Below are 20,744 nucleotides of genomic sequence, written 5' to 3' on the forward strand. Positions count from 1 at the left end.
ATCCATGTAATCAAGCCACCTAATAAAGGCAGAGGGATGAACATACTCTCCAATATTCCAGGCTCTTATCCATGACAGGATATGATGGGAAGAACACCAACAGCCCATGTGGCACAACTCGCACCAGGTTACCTGCAGAGAGATAAGACAAGCACAGAGCTGAGGGCATTTTCATCCTGGGATGGAGAACATGGACTGCAGAAGAAAAACAACAGCTACTTTGAAGTTTTTCTACTTTGTTGATGTGAATGGTTGTGTATTAGAAGTTGCTTCATTTCTTAAAATCATTTGATAATCTTGTCGAGGCGAAAGCTTTAACACAGAAGCCAAACTGGCTTTTGTTTCTGCTTCAAGCATTTCTAGATTTAACAGATTCTTTTCAATCACATTAGCCAAGCTACACAAATGCTCTTCTTTTATTCTGTCTTTGTGTTATGACTTTGTAATTCTGTTATACATATAAAATATTACCAAATCAATAATTGCTGATTTCAGGCAGGCTCGACACAGTTTAAAATATAACAAAAAATTGCACTGATTTCCTGTGATCCTCAATTGCTCTGCTCATCTTTGGCTGCTATTCATTTCCTAGTTTGAGCCACTTTCTGACTGTGCTTAGGAACCACATTTATAACCCAAACACAAACTCCTGAAAACACAAACTCCCCAAAAAAATTAAGTCCAGACTTGGAAATATGAAACCAGGGAGTCGATTTTGTGTGCTATTACAGCAGTCAGCTGCCTTGAGCAAGCAGAAACACAGAAAACTGGACAGCAGTGAGATATGCACTGTAATCCTTCACCTTTCTCTTACTGCAACTTCTTTAGCATTGCCCTTTCTAGATTTCCAAAAATCCTGGGCATAAATGCATTTCTGAAATCCACACACTTTACTTACCAATTGTTTTTCCCAGAGAAGATAAATAATCCTCTGAAAACCTGCAAAGAAGAAAAATCAAATAACATAATTGCATTTCCTTTTATATGCTTTTCATCCACATTGACTTCCTTTGGTACTTACCTAAAATAGCATTTCCAGACTCCCATTTGCTCTCTCTCCTGTGGCAAGCACCAACACCAAGGGCAGGAATTAATAATACCTTGACTATGTTCTACTGATACTATGAGATATTCTTATTAACAGCTCTGAAGATGATCTAAACTCCAATACTTCAAAACGGACAGGTAGAAATGGGCAAACATGTGAATAACAACACACATGTGAGAGTTCTGCCAGAAAAGTCTGCCAAGCCTGATGAATTAGGTGTGGTGCTGCTTCAGGGTAAAAAGGGTGAGTTCTGTTACTATGGTTATTATTTAATAAATCACTTTCTTTGCCTGAAGAAGTTTGCTCTCCAATGAGCCATATTTATGTTCTTCCACACCTGACTGAAAATTCCCCTGCTCTCTCTCATGCCTTTATATTCTTTTTTTTTTAGTGCCCTGTAGTTTTGTGCACTGTTTTCTCAGAAAATTTATATATGCAGGGAAAAAACCTAACACATATACCTTTATAATACCCACAATACCAGTATCAACACATAGATGTTGTTGAAACAAAGAAATCCCCATGTTCTAAAGCCTTGGAGGGGTGGAATCCCCAACCCTCCTTCTTTAAAAGATAGTATCTTCAACAGAAATACACTGAAATGGCACATTAAAACTTCTGAAAATAAGAAATCCAGTCAGAGGGTTTTCCAGATTACAACTTTGCTGTATAAATCCATTACAATTGCTGAGTCCCTTCCCAGTTCTATGGAATATTTGGCCTTTGTTGGCAGCAAAAGCACTGCCAACTCCAAACAACAGATAGACAAAGACCAGATGAGCAAGAAAAATGATGAAGAAAAGCTTGACAAACATTTGGACATGTTTTCCTTAAGCAGGCAACCCAGAGGTGAAAGTGAAGCTGGGCATGGTGACAAGCTTTAAATATAAAAATAGTTATTGCAAAAGCTGGTCATGTTTCATATCAATTAAGCCTTCAGCAAAAAAAAAAAAAAAAAAAAAAAAATTGGATGGGGTTTAGTGCAGCTCCTGGGGGATGGCTGTGGGTGCAGGCTGGTCAAGGCCATCAAGGACTATCAGTGCCTTGGTACCTAATCCCTTCCAGACCTCCAGTGCTAAATTTTCAGTAGGAGTGGTTAAAGGGTGTTGTTATTCATCCAAGAAAACCGTAGAGATCCTTTACTTAGCTAGCATACTCCCGTTAACAGAACTCAAACTACTGGAACCCAAAACTTCAAAGCAGGATTTCATAGAAGTTCATTACCTTCTTTCATAGGTGGAAGTAAGCACAGCTCCATCAGGCCCCTTTGGAATGATCCCTACCCAGAGCTGGTGTTTATCAATTACATGAGGATTCTCCAGGCAAACAGGAAAAGGGCTGGAGAGAAAAAAAGAGGAAGATCCCAATCATACCCAATCTATGATTCCCTACCAGTTCCAGAAGCATAGACTCATAGAATGGTTTGGTTAGAAGGAACCTTAAAGCTCATCTCATTCCACCCTTCTGCCATGGGCAGGGAAAGCTTCCACTGCCCCAGGCTGCTCCAAACCCCATCCAGCTTGGCCTTGAGCACTTCCAGGGATGGAGCAGCCACAGCTTCTCTGAGCAAACAGAACACTTTAAAATGCTGAGATAAAACCTAAATCCATGAGAGCAGAATGTGCATTTTTCAGGAATGGCAGTGTTCCCACACCCAGGTACTCACATCTGCATTTCCATGGTAAATGATGAGAGGGGGGAGAGTGTCCCACTGGTGAGGATGATTGTCCTGACTCCCTGTCGAACGAGCTCATGCATGCTGTACCCAGGGCTGAAACACCAATAGCTTAAAGTCTTCCCTGCATCAAATAAAGAGACAACACTAAGAAATCAGTCAAATTGGAAAAACTAAACTATGACCAGCATATGGCACATTGCACCTGAACTTCTGAGAGTAAACCACACAGCATTCAATGTTAAAATTCCAGATGTATGATATATCCTGCTTTGGTTCTTCCCAGATTTAGTAACTTTTAATTAAAACATCACTGGTTCCTCATGGTCTAATAAGAAAGTATGTCCAACAGTGTACTTGCTTGAAAAAATAATCCCCTCTCTATGAGGAATTTCTTATATATCTATATAGGCTATAGATCTTTCACCTAAACTTCCCACTTTCCTCATAGTTAATTCTCAAATATTTCAATTTCTGCTCAAATCTTTTGTGGGATGTGGTGACGTGTATATACATACACAGATATATATTTTAGTGTGTGACTCAAAATATGTAAGTTATCAACAGAGAGAATATTAAGAACAATAAATTTTTTTCCATTGCTCAGCTCAAGCTTGCTGAAAACTGCATCAGCTTCTCAGAGACAGTCACAAAGGAAGGAAAACAACACCCATGTCAAGAACAAGAGCAGCCAAATAAAACATCAGCTTTTGTTTCTCTTTCTGATTCTGCTTTGCGTGCTTAGTTTTAGTCATAAAAATAAATACCTCTCATCCAAGTATCATCTGCATTTCTTTTAAATTTACACACCTCAATCAAAGCCTTAATTTCTGAAAGAAAAAACTGACTGTTTCAGGAAATCCCCATTAATATTTGCCCAGTGAGTCACTTACTGCTTTGAATGACAAGTGAACGCTTATTCTAACTAAAACTAAAGTTTTACTCTTCTATCTCACTTGGACAAACACATCCAGACAATGCCCAAATTCTAAAATTCAGCAAATTCTGTATCTTTCTAACTCACACTAATAAGTGGTGTAAATTAGTTTGGATCTGTGTATGGACAGGCCAGTGAGTATCTACAGACAAGAACAAAGTCACTCAGCCAGGAACACAACAAATTCCAGAACAGAATCAAACTGGGCTGATAAGGGATGGCCAGGAAAAGGACACCAACCCCTCATATCTGCTCCTTCAGTGCTCAGCTGGAAACACATTTCTGTAACCCAGCATGACAACTGCCAGGCAGCAGTTCCCAGCTCCTGGACAAGCTGGGGCTGCTGCACATTTTTAGCCTGATGTGCTGTAATTATGTCTTTAAGTTTAACAATAATAAATCCATTTTCAAGGTCCCATTCACCAGCAGGAATTGCTGGGCACTAAACAAAGCTGATCTCTGCAGCAGCTTTTTCCATTCCATTCCTGATACAAAGGACAGCTAATCAAGAAGAAATGGCTTGCTGATAGTTTATAACATGATGATTTAGAGCAAACCGTGAATAGGAGCATTTTAACTAAATGCTAAACAGCAACACCACAATATTGTTGACATAAACAGCATCTATTGCCAGATGACTCAGGCAGGAATCCCATCAGCTGTCCCAAGCTATGCCCCTTCTCAACACCAATTTGTAGAGAATGATGTTTGAGTGGATAATTTCCACAAAGTCCCTGGAAAACAGCTGTTCTTAAATACTTGAATTATTTCTGTACCATTTGCTGTATCACAACAGGAAACCAGTGACTCAGTCTATCATGTCTGGCCTCTGCTAGGCTTACATAAAGCACAAGTCTCAGCATACTCAGGTGTGTTACACAGGTACTTGCAAATACTCTTTTTATTTGAAAAACAAATATATCAAAATCCATCTACTGAATCACAGAATTCCCTCACTGCTTTGTATTTCTGTGTATAAATCCTCCAAGTTGTGCAATTAACCTAAAAGTGTTTGTATTAGCCTCTTCCTGCACCCACCTTTAACCAAATCTACTCAGAATTATTCCTGTATCTTAAAATTCAAATTGAGCAATATCTCAGGAAAACAACATTTGTAGATTACCAAACAGCACTAACTTCGTGGAAACATTTAAGGGGATACTATGTGCAAACCCAGCAAATTCTTGGAAATTTATTATTTGAAACATGTTACTTTTGTTCTTAAAAGGAGAGCTTCCATGAAACAGATACATACTCATGAGCACTTTACCAAGTAATTAAGTAGATAGTTATGAGGCAAAGTATTTACAAAAATCCCTGAAGTGTGATCTGTTAAGAAGGCTTAAGTAAAGGGATTTACCTCTGTCTCCTGTAATTGAAAATTTTTTGTTTTTAACCTAATTATTAAAAAAATAAATTTAAAAAATCAGAAAGAATTAATGCTGCAGTCCAACAAAGCCAAATTTAGTGTTGCTTTATAGCAGCATTAGGATAAGTCTTTGAAAAAGAAGCCAAATCTCTTTTCTTCTAAATATATGGTTTTGAAGAAGAGACATATTGAGTGAATTCCAGATTCTGGGTTATGCAGAGCATAAGGAACAAAACAGGAGGGAGGAGAGAGACAAGGAGAGGGCGAAACCCCAGCTGAACTGGAAAGTATAGCTGAAGCTGAAACTATCAAGAACTGGCAACACATGCTGAAGAATTCAGAAGTTGCTCAAAGCAGGAAGTTTTGCAAAGCAGGTCATCCCAGAAAAGGTAAACATGCCCCACAGCATGGCATTTTCTGCCTAAGAACTCACATGATCTGGACCCGACCTCTTGCACATGACATGAACTCCCCTACCGAGCTCCAAATGAGCTGGTACAAACTGTAACACCTCCACAGTGTGAATCATTTCAATAGACAACGAGAACTTTCATGGAATTTACCCTTATACCACCTTTGACAAACATTTTTGCCATCATAACTGCACCTGAATCCCCTTCTTGCAAAGGCAGTTACAGCCTTATTCAACATCAATTCTGTGTTTAACTCAACACAGTCATACAGAGAAATCCAGCTGGTATAAGAAGAACAGAACATGTCATGAACCTGAGGGTTGGAGGAGAGTTCCCCATTCCTGGCTGCTCTGAACATTTTCTCTATACCAATACAAACAACAATTTCATAATGGAGATGATCATCTTCCACCAGAATCATTACCCTAAAAGAACTTCAGCAGTGCACAAAACACCAATGGTAAAAGAAATTTTTATATTGAGATGGGAAGTGTCACCTCCCCTTCAAAAATAACCATAAAAGTGAAAAGCTTTTCCCCAATTGTCTTAGGTTGCAATGCAGGATGAAACCACAGTTATGTATTCCATCACCATCTGTTGAAACCAGGTGTTCCTCACCTCTTCCATCCCCCATAACTCTGGGGGGATATCCCCTGCTAATGAGCCAGCTGTTAAAACCAAGTGGGGCAGTTTTCTTTCTCTCTTCCACTAACCCATCCTTTCTCCAGGGAGGTATCTTCTCTTAATGGGCCATTGAGTCCCACTGCCTGACTGATAAAATTCCATCATCCCATTGGCAGATGCCCCACCCAGTGGGAATAGCCAAGCATTCCTACCTGGATATAACCTGAGATTTGGAAAATCAGAGCAGCCTTTTTCCACTGGGTGGAAAAGAGGAAGACCTGGGCTCATCTTCATCACCACTGGACCTTCAGAAGAAAACTGCACCCTTCAACAGGAGCACTGCTTCAACAGAACCACATCTGTCACTGCAGAATAACTGCAGCCACCTTTAATGGGTGGCTGACTGATGGGTTGTCAGGTTGCATTCTGACTCTGTCAGTGTTCTGTTCTTTTTTATTACTGTATTTTTATTTTAATTGTTCTAGTAAAGAACTGTTATTCCTATTCCCCTCTCTTTGCCTGAGAGTTCCTTAAATTCAAAATTACAATAATTTGAAGGGAGGCAGTTTACATTTTCCATTTTGAGAGAGGCTCCTGCCTTCCTTAGCAGACACGTGTCTTTAAAACCAAGGCACCAATCCATTGTACACACAGCGGAGCTGCACTTGTTTTCTTCTACTTGAATCAGAAAGGAGCAGTTGAGGAGTTTTCAATCCAGCTTTTGCATGAACCTCCCCAAGTCCCGTACCTTGTTTTTTGGAAGATGACGAATTCCAGAGATCTGTCCTTTGTTTCTTTTTCTGATTACCATTATCCACATGAATATGTACCTGAATGAAAGTAACAAACATTTCCAGCAACAGCTGCAGAAACTTGAACTTTATCCCTCAAAACAACCTGGCCCACATTAAGAGTGGTTAATGAAATTAGTGTGACTTTCATAACTAAGGAGCGGAATAGTGCATCACCATCCAACCAGTCATTTTTGAGTCAGATGATGGAAGCAGCTTTTCATGGGCTGACCTGAGCAGAGACCAAGAGCCCAGTTATTTGGGTATTTCCACCACCAAAAACCACACAGATTAAATGTAGAACACTACTGTGGTGGAAAGATTTGCGTCATTTGGCCACAGAAACATTACCAAGTCTTAACGTGACATGTAGAAAACAGATCTGCTCCTAAAATTCATCGGAACAACACATCCCATAAATTCCAAACTTTAGACAAATTAAAAGAATTTCAGAGAGGAGTTTTAGTGGGTAAGCACTGGGCTAAACTAAAAACACATTATTGGAAGAACACATTAATTCTTGCTTAATATCCAATATAAAAATTTTCAGAAATTCACATTTCCTGCACTTTCATGATTTAATTTATAAGTTCCTTTAAAAATTGCGTTTCTCTTCAGAATCTAAATTAAATACAGTTCCTTTGTTTTTTGGGTTCTTTTGTTGTGTCTTTTTTATTCCCTGTAATCAACACCATTTGCTAGACTATCCACGTCCTTCCAAGTCTCAGATACATGAAGCATAGACATTAAATGCTGTGAGGAAAAACACAGCACACAAAGTCTCCCATACCTTGTAATATTTAGATATTGCCTGACGTGGCAGGAACCCTGTTGTGACTCCTTCTGGGGGATCAATGCTGAACACTGTCTGAAAAATGGAGGGACACAGAATCACACAATTACTAGGTTGGAAATGACCTCCAAGATCATTGAGTCCAACCTGTGACTGATCTCCACCTTGTCCCCAGCCCAGAGCCCTGAGTGCCATGTACAGGCATTCCTCAGACATCTCCAGGGATGGGAACTCCACCACCTCCTTGGGTAGCCCCTGCCAATGCCTGTCAACCTTTTCCAGGAAGAAATTCTTCTTGACATTCAACCTGAACCTCCCATGGCACAGTTTGAGGCCATTTCTTCTTGTCCTGTCCTTGTTCCCTGGGAGCAGAGCCTGACCCCACCTGGCTGTACCCTCCTGTTAGGGAGTTGTGAGGGTGAGAAAATTCCCCCTGAGCCTCCTTTTCTCCAGGCTGAGTGCCCCCAGCTCCCTCAGAGGCTCCTGGTGCTCCAGTCCATTTCCCAGCTCCACTGCCCTTCTCTGGACATGCTCCAGCACCTCCATGTCCTTCTTGAAGTGAGGGGGTCAGAACTGGGCACAGGACTCAAGATGAGGTCTCATCATTTCCCAGCACAGAGGGACAATCACCTCCCTGGTCCTGCTGGCCATGTTATTTTTGATACATACACACACATATATCCTTTTGATTTTTGCTTCCAGTAAAGTCCCTAATGTGTCTTTGCACTGAGAAGTGTTTCCACAAAAGTCACTGTTGTGATAGCAAATAAGAAGAGAACCTTGAATAAATAATGCTCTTCTGGGCGACTCCTGCTACCCATGTGGTGCTGTCATTGTTCCAAAAAAATCCAAGTCAGTATCTAAATATACTCAATCTACACAAATGACAATATTATTATTCACACTGTTCATTACTCTGGCTGTGGATAAACAAACATTCTTATGAAATCAGTCACAACCAAGCATAAAAGAACTTTTTGAGTTCCTTCAGTTTAAAATTTCATCTGTGGTCATTCTGCCAATAACACTTATAAAAGCAATCATGTTGTAATCATATTTAATTATGCATGTATTAAATTAAAAGCTGTTCCTCCCCTTTCCTGTACATGATCTCTACAGATGATGCTCTTTCAAACATAAGGCATCCCAGTGAAACTTCAATGAAGACAGCTGTAGTTCTCAAATATTTACAACTCTGTTAATTTTTCTAAACAAAATCTGTCCAGACATTGATAGGAATTACCCAAGCTCACAAGAGTATCAGTTAGTTACAAGATGTTCCCCAGCAACAAAAAAAAAGCACAATTCCTGGAAATATTTACTTCTGAAAAATAGCCAAAGATATGGTGTACAAAAGAGATTTTGCTAAATGTTCTTTGAAAAGGGAAAAAAATTTACTATTAATTAAAACAAGCTGGTGATGAATTAAGACTCAAAGACAAGGCTCTGCAAGAAGCAAATGCTGTTTAAACAACAAAAACTCTGTCCCAGTCCCACCCATCTCTAGACTGCAGACTGTCCCCTGGCACATCCTTTGCAGTCACTGTCCATGTGCATGTTCTCAGCAGCAGAAAAAGGATCTGAGCTTTCTCCTCCAAATTCAAATCTCCTTTTATCTATCCACAGCCCAAAAGAGCACACACAGACAATTATTCCCAATCTTGGACAACAGTCCTCTGGGATCAGAGGACGTGGTTTCTACTTCTGAATTTTCTTATCTCTCAGCTTTGAAACCTTGAGAAACTAATTTAAATTAGGCTCACCTGACCTTCCCTCAGAACAGCAACATCTCCCCATTTGCTACCAGTGTACACAATCATTACTACTGTACTGGAACACACATGAAGGTTTTGTTTAACCACTGCTAGAAAAATGAAATCCTGTGTATGCCACTGTGAATGCACCCTCACAAACACCCATACATGCAGAGTTCAGTGTTGCAAACCTGCCAGCACCATTCAAAACACACCCAGGTAACTTGTCTTTATCCCACAGGTCTGCAAGGTTTGAACATATTTTTCATTTTCAGTTTTAAGCAGGGTGTTACTCTGTGGTGCCTTTTTGCACACATATATTGGACAGACCACTGCACCTCTGAATTTTATGGGGCTTGGGATTTTCATAATCAAAGTTTTAGAAGTGCCCAACAGGGAGATAGATGACTGCCAGCACTATGTGTATACTCACATTCAGTTCCTATGAAACTGAAAATATTCTTGTTTAGACATCTCATAAGTTAATAACTAAACGAAAAAAATTGTTAAATTATGTTCTGTTTGCTTTTTCCCTTAGCCTCTCTTGTTATTTCAAGAGATGAACGAAAAAATGTTGTTAAATTATGTTCTGTTTGCTTTTTCCCTTAGCCTCTCTCATTTCAAGAGATGATCTCATATTCCCAAAGGCTGCTGCAAACAAGTTCAGTGACCCAGCTCCACCTGGTGGATGCTATGCCCAGCCAAAAATTAATTCCAGCTTCTCCAAAAAGGGAGACCAGAACTACAAAAGAACAATCTGGGTACAAAATCAGATTAATCCATCCCATCAGGCAGAAGCTTTCTCCTCAAAAATTACAAACATGCACCATTGCACAAGTGTACATCCCAACATGAATAAAACTGATCCAATATCTTTCCACATCTTTTATAACAACTTTTCTATCCTTCAGACATTTATAGAAGCAGCATTAAATATTTACCTGGATAATATCTGAGACCTTATGTAATCCAGATGTATTGATAAATATTCCAGTACCTGGAGACAGCAACACAAGATTACTCTTAAAACACAAATACACATCCTCTTGTATTAGCCACACCTTATCTGAACAGCTCAGCACTCTGAATACAACTTGAAAATATTCTCTGGAAAAAATAATTTATTTCATGTTTTTCATCACTATTCAAGATGCAAAGAGAAATATAAAACTGCCATTCCATGTCTGGCACATTGGGAAGCTGCCACCCCAGAAAATTACATACTTACATTCTTAAAGCTCCTGTGCATTAAAAATGGGAAAGGAGCTAATCAAAGCAGCAATCAGAGGAACAGTTAAAAGAACATATAAAATACATCAATGGTGAGAATTTTGCAGCAGAAATGATCAACAGATGCACCTGTCAGGCCAGAATGCAAAAGGAGAAAGGAACTGGGCAAAGAAAAAAGGAAGGGTGGATGTGTCATCCAAGGATACCCTTGCAGAACTGACAGTCTGTGTTCTATTCCCTTCAATGGTTTTCTGAAGAGTCTGCTGGTAAGAGCTAAATAATTTTCTTAACACATGCAGAAAAGCAATTTAAGAACAAGATGCTGACAGACATTAGAACAGAAGCTTATTAAATCAAGGGGAAAAAAAACAAACCCATATTATATGATTCTCTACATTCCTGCTTTTAAACTCCAGGAAACAGGAAGAACTCAAGAAATTAGAAGTACCATCAGCAAAATGTCAGCAAGTTTCACACCACAATCCAAGTGGTTTTGGAGGAAAATAGTGTCTGTGTAACAATCCTCACTGTGGATGGATGGACCCATACATGGATACTCATGTTTTGACACAAGGTGGCTCTCAGCATTAGTTCAGTTACATCAACAGACATAAAATGTTTCCCAGCAGAGGACCCTGCAAATCTTAATAAAACACAGGTCCTTAAGGTCAGATTTTAGCTTATAGAAGCTTTATCATTTGATTGTCTCCCCTAACAACACAAATTTCCAGTTACTCACACTAAAGAGGAAAGTTTGACTAAAACAGCTAAAAAGCTCCTGCACTTACGGCCTGTGAGAAATTGTAAAATCTGCTCCAGGGACTCCAAGAGGGAGGATTTGGTCTGCAGTGTTATTTGGGCCTCTGCAAACAGATCAAAGATGTAGCTGCAATTTAGAAAGAAAAAGCAGAAATGGGTAAACACTGAAAAGAATCGAACCAGCACAAATAACGCTACTCGTTTAGAACAACTTCAGCATCGAGTAGCAAAACATGTTTGTGTGCATGAGAATGAAGAATTCACAATAAAAGTATGTACTTGCTTATAAAGACAGTGCACAATACTGCCATGGCAGAAAGCATACAGATCACTTCATTCTCTTTTTCCATCATTCCTCTCCAACATACAATCCATTACTAATTTAGAAGCAGTTGGCATGCAATTTCCATGATTTTTTTTTACCATGTACAACAGGTACCAGTTTAGAAACAGGCTTCCAGAGCTCAGAGGTACCTTCAACACATCACTGCAGCATGGGTACCTCTGCTTAAATCATGACACAAAATTCAAAGAAGCAGTGAAGAGCTTCTTCCAGCTCAGGAAACCCAAGCAGAGGATTTTCCACTCTTGAAACAACAAAAAAGGGAGTTCCTCCAAAAATAATGATTACTACAGATAGGGGATTTAAGGAAAACCAAAAGCTTGAATAAATACTATTCCCAGAAACCAGAATAGAGCTATAACCCCAACAGCTGACCCAGCTCCAATTTGCTGTACTTTTCAACATTTAAACACATTAATGAGAAGATATTTACCTTCCCTCTTTGGTAACTCCACTACCATTTGCTGGCAGCTCCACTGCATCAATAGCGCTTTCAAGCTGAAGAAGAATTTCTTTAGGAAAATTAAGAGGAAAAACATTAGAAAGTCATGTCTGGGACACACCTAAGTCACTTTGTCAAATGTACTTTAATACAAAGGCTGTTACAAAAGAGACTAGCCCAGTTGTTCTCTCAACTCTGTAAACAAACCCAAATGATCAAAACCAATTTCCTGGATATCAACTTTAAATATTCAGATTCATCTCCAAGAACTTCCATGACCGCAACTCCTACATGAAGCTTAAATCAGCAGCTAACTGTTAAACTCCTCTTTACAGACAAGGAAAGTTGTTCTTGGAAGTGTTTGTATATATGAGATGTCTCAAACTCTTGCTGTGAACTTCGGGTTGTAACAGCAGAATCATGCAACTGATGCAATTCCTGCACAGTGACAAGATTAGAAAATGTGGGAACTTCTAACAAAGAAGGAAAAGACACATTAATCTGTCAAATCTCTCTTCTTGGGAAAAAACCAACTCAACATTCCAAAAAGTTCTTGGGAAAAGCCAAACAACTTAAGCCTCTGTGAATGTCTCAGTTTTAAGTGATGTATATGGCAAAGCTACACGAGTTTGATTTATAATTGTTGACCTTTTGAAACTGTTTCAACAACAATTCTTAACAACACAAAAAGTAAACTTACTCTTGATCTTTGCTATATCTTCCAGTTCCATGTTCAGTCCTATTGAAAAAAAGTGAAGATTTCAGGTTGTTTCACACCTATTTCATTCCCAGTTTCTTTGTGCCTTTACAGAAATTATGGCTATGAAGGTTAGAAGTGTGTGCATGGAAAGGTATTTTTTGTGTTCCCCTCACAGTTCTCTTTCATAACCCCTCATGTCACATTGGTTTGATCAAATCTTCCAGTGTCTGGCAACAACTACTAATTAACAACAATTTATTTACTAATGAGAGCATAAATTTCCCAGAAACTTTCCCTAAAAGTTATTTTCCAGTTCTTGGTAGTGGCACTTCATAATCCCAGAGAAACAATGATGTGCCACTGTCAACACACCTGAACTGGCCAACTCCATGTTGAATTCAGCATTGATTTCATTCTGTTGAACCACTTTGGCTTGCTCCTCCAGGACAACATTTATTGCATCCACTGCTGAAGCCAAATCATAGGGAGTCAAATCAAAAGAAGAGGACTCTTCACACAACTTCTCCTAAAACATAAGGAATAAAAGAATTATTCTGACCACTCTGTGTGCTGTTTGTTCAGGCAGCTTCAGACATGAAGAAGTGTAGATGATGAGGTTTGATTTCATTTTTGATCTCCAGCTCAGGCCAGAGGATATTTTATAAACATCTGAAGACTTTGACTATTAGTAAGCATCATTCTTTCTGAAATGAAGACCAAATTTTGCCTCTTCCACATTACCAACATTCTAGAGAGTACAGACGGCAATTCTGATGTTCAAACACGAAATTTTTTTACTTAGAGAATTGGTTTGTTCTTCAAAAAAGCTATCTCCATGCTTTCTATTTAAAAAGTAGTCATGGTTTAAACACTCAGGATTAGTAAGTATGACCAAACTTTCTCTGACTCTGAAAATTAAAACACATATTTCTTTACCAGAAATATTCATCCACAAAAAGAATCATTTTCCCTGAGGAGCATCAATAAATAATAAAGCCTAACTTACACAAATATTTGACTGCAATAGCTATGAAGAAATAAGTTATAAAGAAAAAAAAAGTTGAGAGAGCTGCATGTGTAAACAATCTAATAATAAAGAATTTAATTTTATTTCAGGGTAATCACTAAATTTCCACATATTAACCCGGAAGAGACAGCACCATCAGAGAGTTATTGCAAAACAAGAAGCTGTTCTGGCTAATTGCTGCATGCAGGCATCAATTAGTACTCCTTACACACTACAAAGGAAAAACAAATCCAAATCCAAACAACTACGACAGGATTTCCACACATTTGTTCAATGGAAAGAGAGATGTTCTGATGAAAGGAGCAAATCCTGGATGCAGCTATGTGAGTCTCTCTAGTGGAGCAGAACAGACATGGGTGGCTGTTTACTGAAAAGACACCAGGCACTCAGACAACAAACCACAGCTGTTCAGCAGAAATCCCACTGGGAGACTGTGGCTGCGTGTGGCAGAGAAAGGGACATATTTCAAATGTTCCTTTGCATTCATCATTTAGGATAAGAGCTGCACTTTCAAGCCAGCTAAAAGGAAGAATTCATAAGCCAGCATTATTTCTTTTTTCTTGTTTTCTTCTATAAGTGAGGACTTGGAAATATTACAAGAGTGCTGTCTGCCTCTACTGCACTTGGGAGAGCTGATGCAGCTGAGCTTCAAGAATGGTCATTCATGATTTCTTACACAGTGTTTTCTTAGAAGTCTCCAAGAAAAGAAACACCTCATAAATCTACAGATGTACCCTTTAGAAAGAAACCATCACCTTGTAAAAAAATCAGCAGTGTTAAAGGACTGTTAACTAAACCACAAAAATGTAACTATCATAGAAACAAGAAATGTTGATGATAATGAGTATTAGTCACACACATCTGAGTAGAGACTTTACAGGCTGTTTGTAATAGGACAGGGTCTGGTTTACACTTTGGATGCAGACTGAAAAATGATAAGAGACCAGAACAACTCACCACATTGTGGGCTTCATCAAGTATCACCACAGTCCCCTTCAGGTCCAAGTTGTGTGATTTCCTGCTCTAAAGATAAAATCAGATCAAGAAAATGGACAAAAATGCCACTGAATATATGGATTTGATTGGCTGAGAAAGTGGATGATGAGATAATTTTGGGCTTTCATGCATTTTGAAGATGGGTTGGCTTTTTCCTTTGAGAAAACACCAAGTAATGGCTGTGGCTGCCCACTACAGAAGCCACACAATCACTTTCTCTGGAAATTAAGGTGCTAAAATGTATGATATAAATATTTACAGAAGTTACAATTTGTAATAAATTCTTAAAAACCCAGGTGTACCATATGGGGATTAGTTTAACTAATTTGAGAAAGTTTAACTATTAATTTGAGTCACTTTGAGTCCTTTTTGGCAAGAGAGCTCTGGGTGAAGTAGGATGTAAAGCAGAAGATTTGCTTTGTATTTATAATTTTATGCTTGTGTTGTCTTTGCAAGTAGATATTCTGGAAACATCCCCTCCAGTACCACATCATGTCACAATGTTTCTCTGCTTATGGGGCTTCAGGGATTTTTAAAATTTATTTTTTAAATTTATTAAACTTTCAGTCTTCCTGCAGCAGTGGAGTGAAATCTGGCTTTTACTATAATTCATGAATTACTCCATGTTGCATGAAGATGTCATCACATTTGTTTCCTCAACAGAGTTTTCAAAGGTTTCATTTTCTATCCATGAAATACAGACAGCTTATTACAACTGTTTGTACACAAAGCCAGAAATTATTTCCAAGGGATGTCCAATCTCTACTGAAAGCTTCCTTATTCTGAAAATCATGCAGCAGCTGCAGAAATAAAAATGCCTCAGATTGAATGCAAAATTACTGCAAAGTGTGTGACTGCAGGTTTGTGTCCAGGAGGTAAACATCACCTAAAAATGGCACCACATTTTGCAAAGCTAATTCTACAAATATAGAAAAATCTCAAACTTTTTTTTTAATCATGGGAAAGAATTTACAGAGAAAACCCCTAAATTCCATCCTCTGTGGTTGTGAACTTGGACTGGGGTTTAGTCAGTTTTGAATCATGCATAATGCATTCACTTGCCAGGCATCACTCTTCACTGTTTATCCACTAAAAGCCAACATAAGACAAACAGAAGAACAATTGCATTTAAAAGCCAAGTAACATGTTACCTTTGAGTCTAGTAAATAGTTGTAAGGCATAAAAATAATGTCTGCTTGCTGCTTCAGGCTTCGAGAGAGATAATAAGGACAAGCTCTGTTTAAAAAAAACCCAAACAGTACAGACTATAATGCTTGCAGAAATATTAAGAGAGCATTCAACATTCATACACTATCATACACAAATGGATTAATAAAAGTGAACAGAGAAACAATTTTCATTATTTGCAAAGTCAGGAGGAGGAAGGTCAGAGGGGATCACTCACCTGTGCTTGTTTCCATTTTTAACCAAGTCTTCAATATCCATGATTGACTCAATCAGCTCTTTCTCTGTACTCTTTTCTGTAAAAGATTACATTAAAACCACCAGCTTAGCTGAAGGCATCACACAAAGATTTGTTGTTACCCTGATTATCAAATTCATCCACTAATATTTCATTCTTCAAAGCCAGTAACAGAGTAAAACACACACAGGTGGATTCTGCCAACTCTTCCAAATCCCTCCCTCTCCAAAAATCAGGGCTTAGCTTCCAGGGGAAGTTAAGGTGAGCCACACTCACCTTCCACATTGTTGTAGAAATGACAAGCACGAGCCATCACCTTCATTCGGCACATGTAGATCTGTAAAACAAAGCCTATTTCAGCCCAGAGCAGCACAGCTTGTCAGGCACTGAAAGCAGCTTAAGGAGTGAAATCAGTTCCAACACTAGCTAATGAATAAATGCTAATCACAGCTCTTCAGCTATAAAATCACATCCTCCTCACCTTGCACAGAGAACCTTGCTCACACGCTCAGAGAAAAATGCATTATATTTTACCATTAATGCTTTTCAAAACAGTAATCTTTGATACTGTAAAAATAACAGCTAAATCAATAACTGAAGCAATGTTTTGAAATTATTATTGCTCTTGTCAAACACATAAATATCAGATCAGAAAGTAAATTACAGATTGTTAACTGTCATGTTCTACACAGTGACATAATTCTCTGGATATGTCACCAGAGACTCAGAATTACATTCTGCACTAACAAAACTGGAAACCAAACATTCCTAAAAACACATTTACAACTACTGTGCTTCCCTGCAGCCTCTTGTAGTTAAACAATGCCAGAGTGAAGAATGGCACAGAAATGACACAAAAGCTTCCACGTTCTCCCTGAACCTCCTCTCTGGCTCTGATCTCACCTGCATGTGGTTGCCCTCCTGTCGCTTCACTTCAGGATTGATGCAGAGCTGCTCCCTGGATCCCAGCACACAAATCTTTGGCCTGGATACACAAAACTGACATTAAAAATAAGGCAAGAAAGAACAGAATTGTACATGCTTAGATTCAATATATCAAAAGTGAAAGATTTGGGAGAAACAGGTGAGCCCAAAGCAAGGGGCAAGCCAGAACAAGTCAATTAGTCTGTCTGTAATTGCTGCGTGTGTTCTTGGACTTTGAGGCACTGCATCTCTGCTGGCAGCAGTGGGTGCTAATAAGCAGCAGCAGCTCACAGCAAGAAGTCACAAGCAGCAATTTACACCATCCACCACAAAACCTGGGTTCTGTTATGACAGCTCAGCCCAGGCAGCTGGGACCTGTCATCCATTACAAGCTTTGCCCAGCTGGTTGTGATGGTCAGAGCAAGGTTAGGACAGAACTGATTCACTAAAACACTCACCAGGGTTTGGGGTTTTTTGCTTATTACAAGGTTGTATCTTTTCAATAACTAAATAAACAAATGACTGTGGCTGTCCAAAGAGCTCAGCTGAAAACTGTGACAGGCACTGGTATAACAAAACCACGAAATTCCTTATAGATTTACATCAGTCTGAGAGTTGGTAATGGCTTCCCACTGCTTTAAAAATGCTCCCAGAAAAATATAAAGAGGGAAAATTAAAAAAGGTAATTTTATAAGCTAATGTGTCAAGTAAAAAACTAAAACCAGACTAAATTCAGAAAATTCTATGACTGAAGGAAAGAAGAGAAGCTGCAAAGTATTAAAATAAACCAAACCCATCAACAAAGAAAACCAGGTTCTAAACATGCACATTAAAGGAACTACATTTCTCTGGATATCATCTTTTATGCACTGATCCACAGAAGTTCAAATAACAACCACACCCGAGGGGTTTCTCTACCTTTTCTTTGAATAAGGACACCACCCTAAATCATACTCACTTGTACACTGTGTTCTTTAGCTCATTAATGACCTGTGTAAGCTGGGAGTGAGTCCTGGAGGCATAAATTATTTTTGGAATGTCAGTGTAATAAGCTGTCAAATAGAAGAGGAAAAAAAAAGCAGAAAGACATTAAAGCATAGAAAGGAGAACCAGGGATATTCTTAGCCTCCTTCCCCAGCTGGTACTATGGTAACAGTTTGCCTTGCAGAGACAGCAGGAAATGCTGTCATCTAACTATTCACATACCTAAAATGAGCTAAATGAGTTTCTAAGAAACTAAAGAACTACATGAACTCCAAGAAAAAATTCAAACTACATAAAACACCTTGAAAATGTATAAAATGGTGAAATTGTGCTTCAGCTGCTCAACAATAACCCCATAACATTTATAATTGTATATTTATTATAAAAGACAGCTAAAAGCACGTGTTGACTAACATCCCTGAGTGCAGAGGTGGTGGCACTCACTTGGGACATCTCCATCTGTGGCAGCAGTGCCCCAGGAGGACACAGGTCTGTCAGGAAAGAGCTCCACCCCGTTCATGCGCTGCGCGATTTTCCGGGCTGAGATGGTGTCCTTGAAGTGCTCCCGCCAGGCCAGGGTGGAACACAGCAGGCAGAGGGTCTTCCCTGTGCCTGTGGGGCTCTCCAAAATGCCATTCACCTTCTTTGTTGGGGAGAAATAAAAGAGGGATTTAGGGGTTCAGGTCTTGGTGCAGTCCTGAACATCCTCTGCCAAGAAGCAAACAGCAGCTGCTGCCCCACCAAGGAACACCCACACACAAGATCTAATCAACCTCTAGGACTCTCTAATTAACCTAATGAGGCTCAATCAAAAACCCAGAGCTTGCCATCACATTTATTTAGCACAGGAATTCAATTCTCCACTCTTAGAGCAATTGGAGTGTGTCACAATGCAGCATAAAATACATAGAAATATGAGAAGTTATTGAAAAAACAGCCCAGAAGTGGCTCCCAGCTAAGAGTGGTGTTTTCCTTTAGGATTAAGGTTTTATCCCATGTCAGTTTAGGCAGAGAACTTTGTCAGCACTTGGAACACCAATGGGATGTCACAATTTTTGAGTGTGTGGCAATACTAAAAACTGGAAAAAAGCAGCAGCTGAGCTCAAGTGTATGAAAGGAATTTATATCATGAGCTCACAACTCATGTTGTGAACTCATGAGTTCAATGACAGGAGGCACCAAGCAGATATTGTGATACAGAGCAATGTAGAGCCAAAGTTTCCACAATAAGTTTGTTTGGTCCCTCAACAGAACAGAGACCATGAAGATGTACCCAGAAAAAAAAAAAAAGATAACTACTGTGAAAAAACCATTTTATTATTTTTATTATTTCAGTAAAATTATCCTCTCACACAGTAAATGGAAAATCATACAAATAGTCCAAGTATTAACAAGACAAGACCAAATTCCTTCTATGAGGAAAGGCTGAGACAATTGGGATTGTTCAGCCTGGAGAACAGAAGACTCCAAGGTGACCTAACTGGGGCCTTCCAGTTTCTGAAGGGGGCTACAAGAAACATGGAATGAGACTCTTTAGAAGGACCTGTAGTAACAGGACAAGGAAGAATGGATTCCTACTGCCAGAGAGTAGCTTCATCTTGGAGATTAAAATGAAATTCTTCCCTGTGAGGGTGGTGAGGCCCTGGCACAGGGTGCCCAGAGAAGCTGTGGCTGCTCCATCCTTGGAAGTGTCCAAGGCCAGGCTGGACAGGGCTTGGAGCAACCTGGGACAGTGGAAGGTGTCCTTGCCCATGGCAGGGGTGGAACAAGGAGAGCTTCAATGTCCCTTCTAACCCAAACCACTCATGATTCTGTAATCAGACCCAGCCAACCAAGGACAGACTGTATGAATACAAGCACTACTTTCACAGCCTTTCTTCCTTTTCCCAATTTAGGCATCTATATTTCTACTGACTGTCACTGCCAGCCATGATTTTAATTATGACAGAATTAAATAAAAATACAAGAGAAGAGTTGGAAAGGCAGCATACACATAAAGAAAACTTGAATTGTGACAACCTCTTCTTAGAGAAATCATTTTGTACAGTTAGCAATGACACACAGTTGGACAATCACACACCTTTTGCAGGCATTCTAGCACCTTGGCCATGTAGGCTTCCTGGCATGGGTAGGGCTGGAAGGGGAAATCCACTGTGATCCCGTTCAGAGTGATCCTGGGCATGGTTCCTTCCCTGAGGTGCCTGTAAGGAAGGGCAGACTGTGATGACCCTGATGTCATGGTGATATCACACCATGATAGGGCTGGAAGAGACTTGGAAGTTCACCTCATTCAATCCCTCCCACGGTCAGGGACACCTTCCACAGACCAGGTTGCTCCAGCCCTGTCCAACCTGGCCTTGAACACTCCAGGGATGGGGCAGCCACAGCTGCTCTGGGCAACCTGTGCCAGGGCCTCAGCACCCTCACAGGGATGAATTTCTCCCCAGTATTGTATCTAATATCTATCTCTGTCAGGCTGAAGCCATTCCCCTTTGTCCTGTCACTCCGGGTC

At 39.5% G+C, this 20,744-nt stretch overlaps 1 protein-coding gene across 6 annotated transcripts in view; it reads right to left on the reverse strand.

Annotated features, from left to right (window-relative positions):
- Positions 1-20,744, reverse strand: part of RTEL1 (regulator of telomere elongation helicase 1) — a 46,611-nt gene that overhangs the window by 25,410 nt on the left and 457 nt on the right. For 2 of the 6 annotated variants that reach the window (XM_033075321.1, XM_033075322.1), the window contains exons 2-20: positions 20,313-20,433; positions 18,677-18,875; positions 18,207-18,300; positions 17,228-17,309; positions 16,601-16,661; positions 16,307-16,382; positions 16,053-16,137; positions 14,863-14,928; positions 13,251-13,404; positions 12,879-12,917; positions 12,170-12,248; positions 11,423-11,520; positions 10,346-10,401; positions 7,648-7,725; positions 6,815-6,896; positions 2,715-2,847; positions 2,273-2,386; positions 899-939; positions 47-132 (exon numbers count right to left, since the gene is read on the reverse strand). In XM_033075321.1, the coding sequence (XP_032931212.1) occupies positions 47-132; positions 899-939; positions 2,273-2,386; positions 2,715-2,847; positions 6,815-6,896; positions 7,648-7,725; positions 10,346-10,401; positions 11,423-11,520; positions 12,170-12,248; positions 12,879-12,917; positions 13,251-13,404; positions 14,863-14,928; positions 16,053-16,137; positions 16,307-16,382; positions 16,601-16,661; positions 17,228-17,309; positions 18,207-18,300; positions 18,677-18,875; positions 20,313-20,414 (1,725 nt within the window). In that variant the 5' untranslated portion in view covers positions 20,415-20,433. Of the gene's footprint in view, positions 1-46; positions 133-898; positions 940-2,272; positions 2,387-2,714; positions 2,848-6,814; positions 6,897-7,647; positions 7,726-10,345; positions 10,402-11,422; positions 11,521-12,169; positions 12,249-12,878; positions 12,918-13,250; positions 13,405-14,862; positions 14,929-16,052; positions 16,138-16,306; positions 16,383-16,600; positions 16,662-17,227; positions 17,310-18,206; positions 18,301-18,676; positions 18,876-20,312; positions 20,595-20,744 lie in introns of those variants that run through there. The other 4 variants (XM_033075319.1, XM_033075324.2, XM_033075325.1 and 1 more) reach the window with 3 other exon arrangements.

This window comes from Catharus ustulatus, chromosome 17 (genome assembly GCF_009819885.2).
Source record: "Catharus ustulatus isolate bCatUst1 chromosome 17, bCatUst1.pri.v2, whole genome shotgun sequence".
Taxonomy (NCBI): Eukaryota; Metazoa; Chordata; class Aves; order Passeriformes; family Turdidae; genus Catharus; species Catharus ustulatus.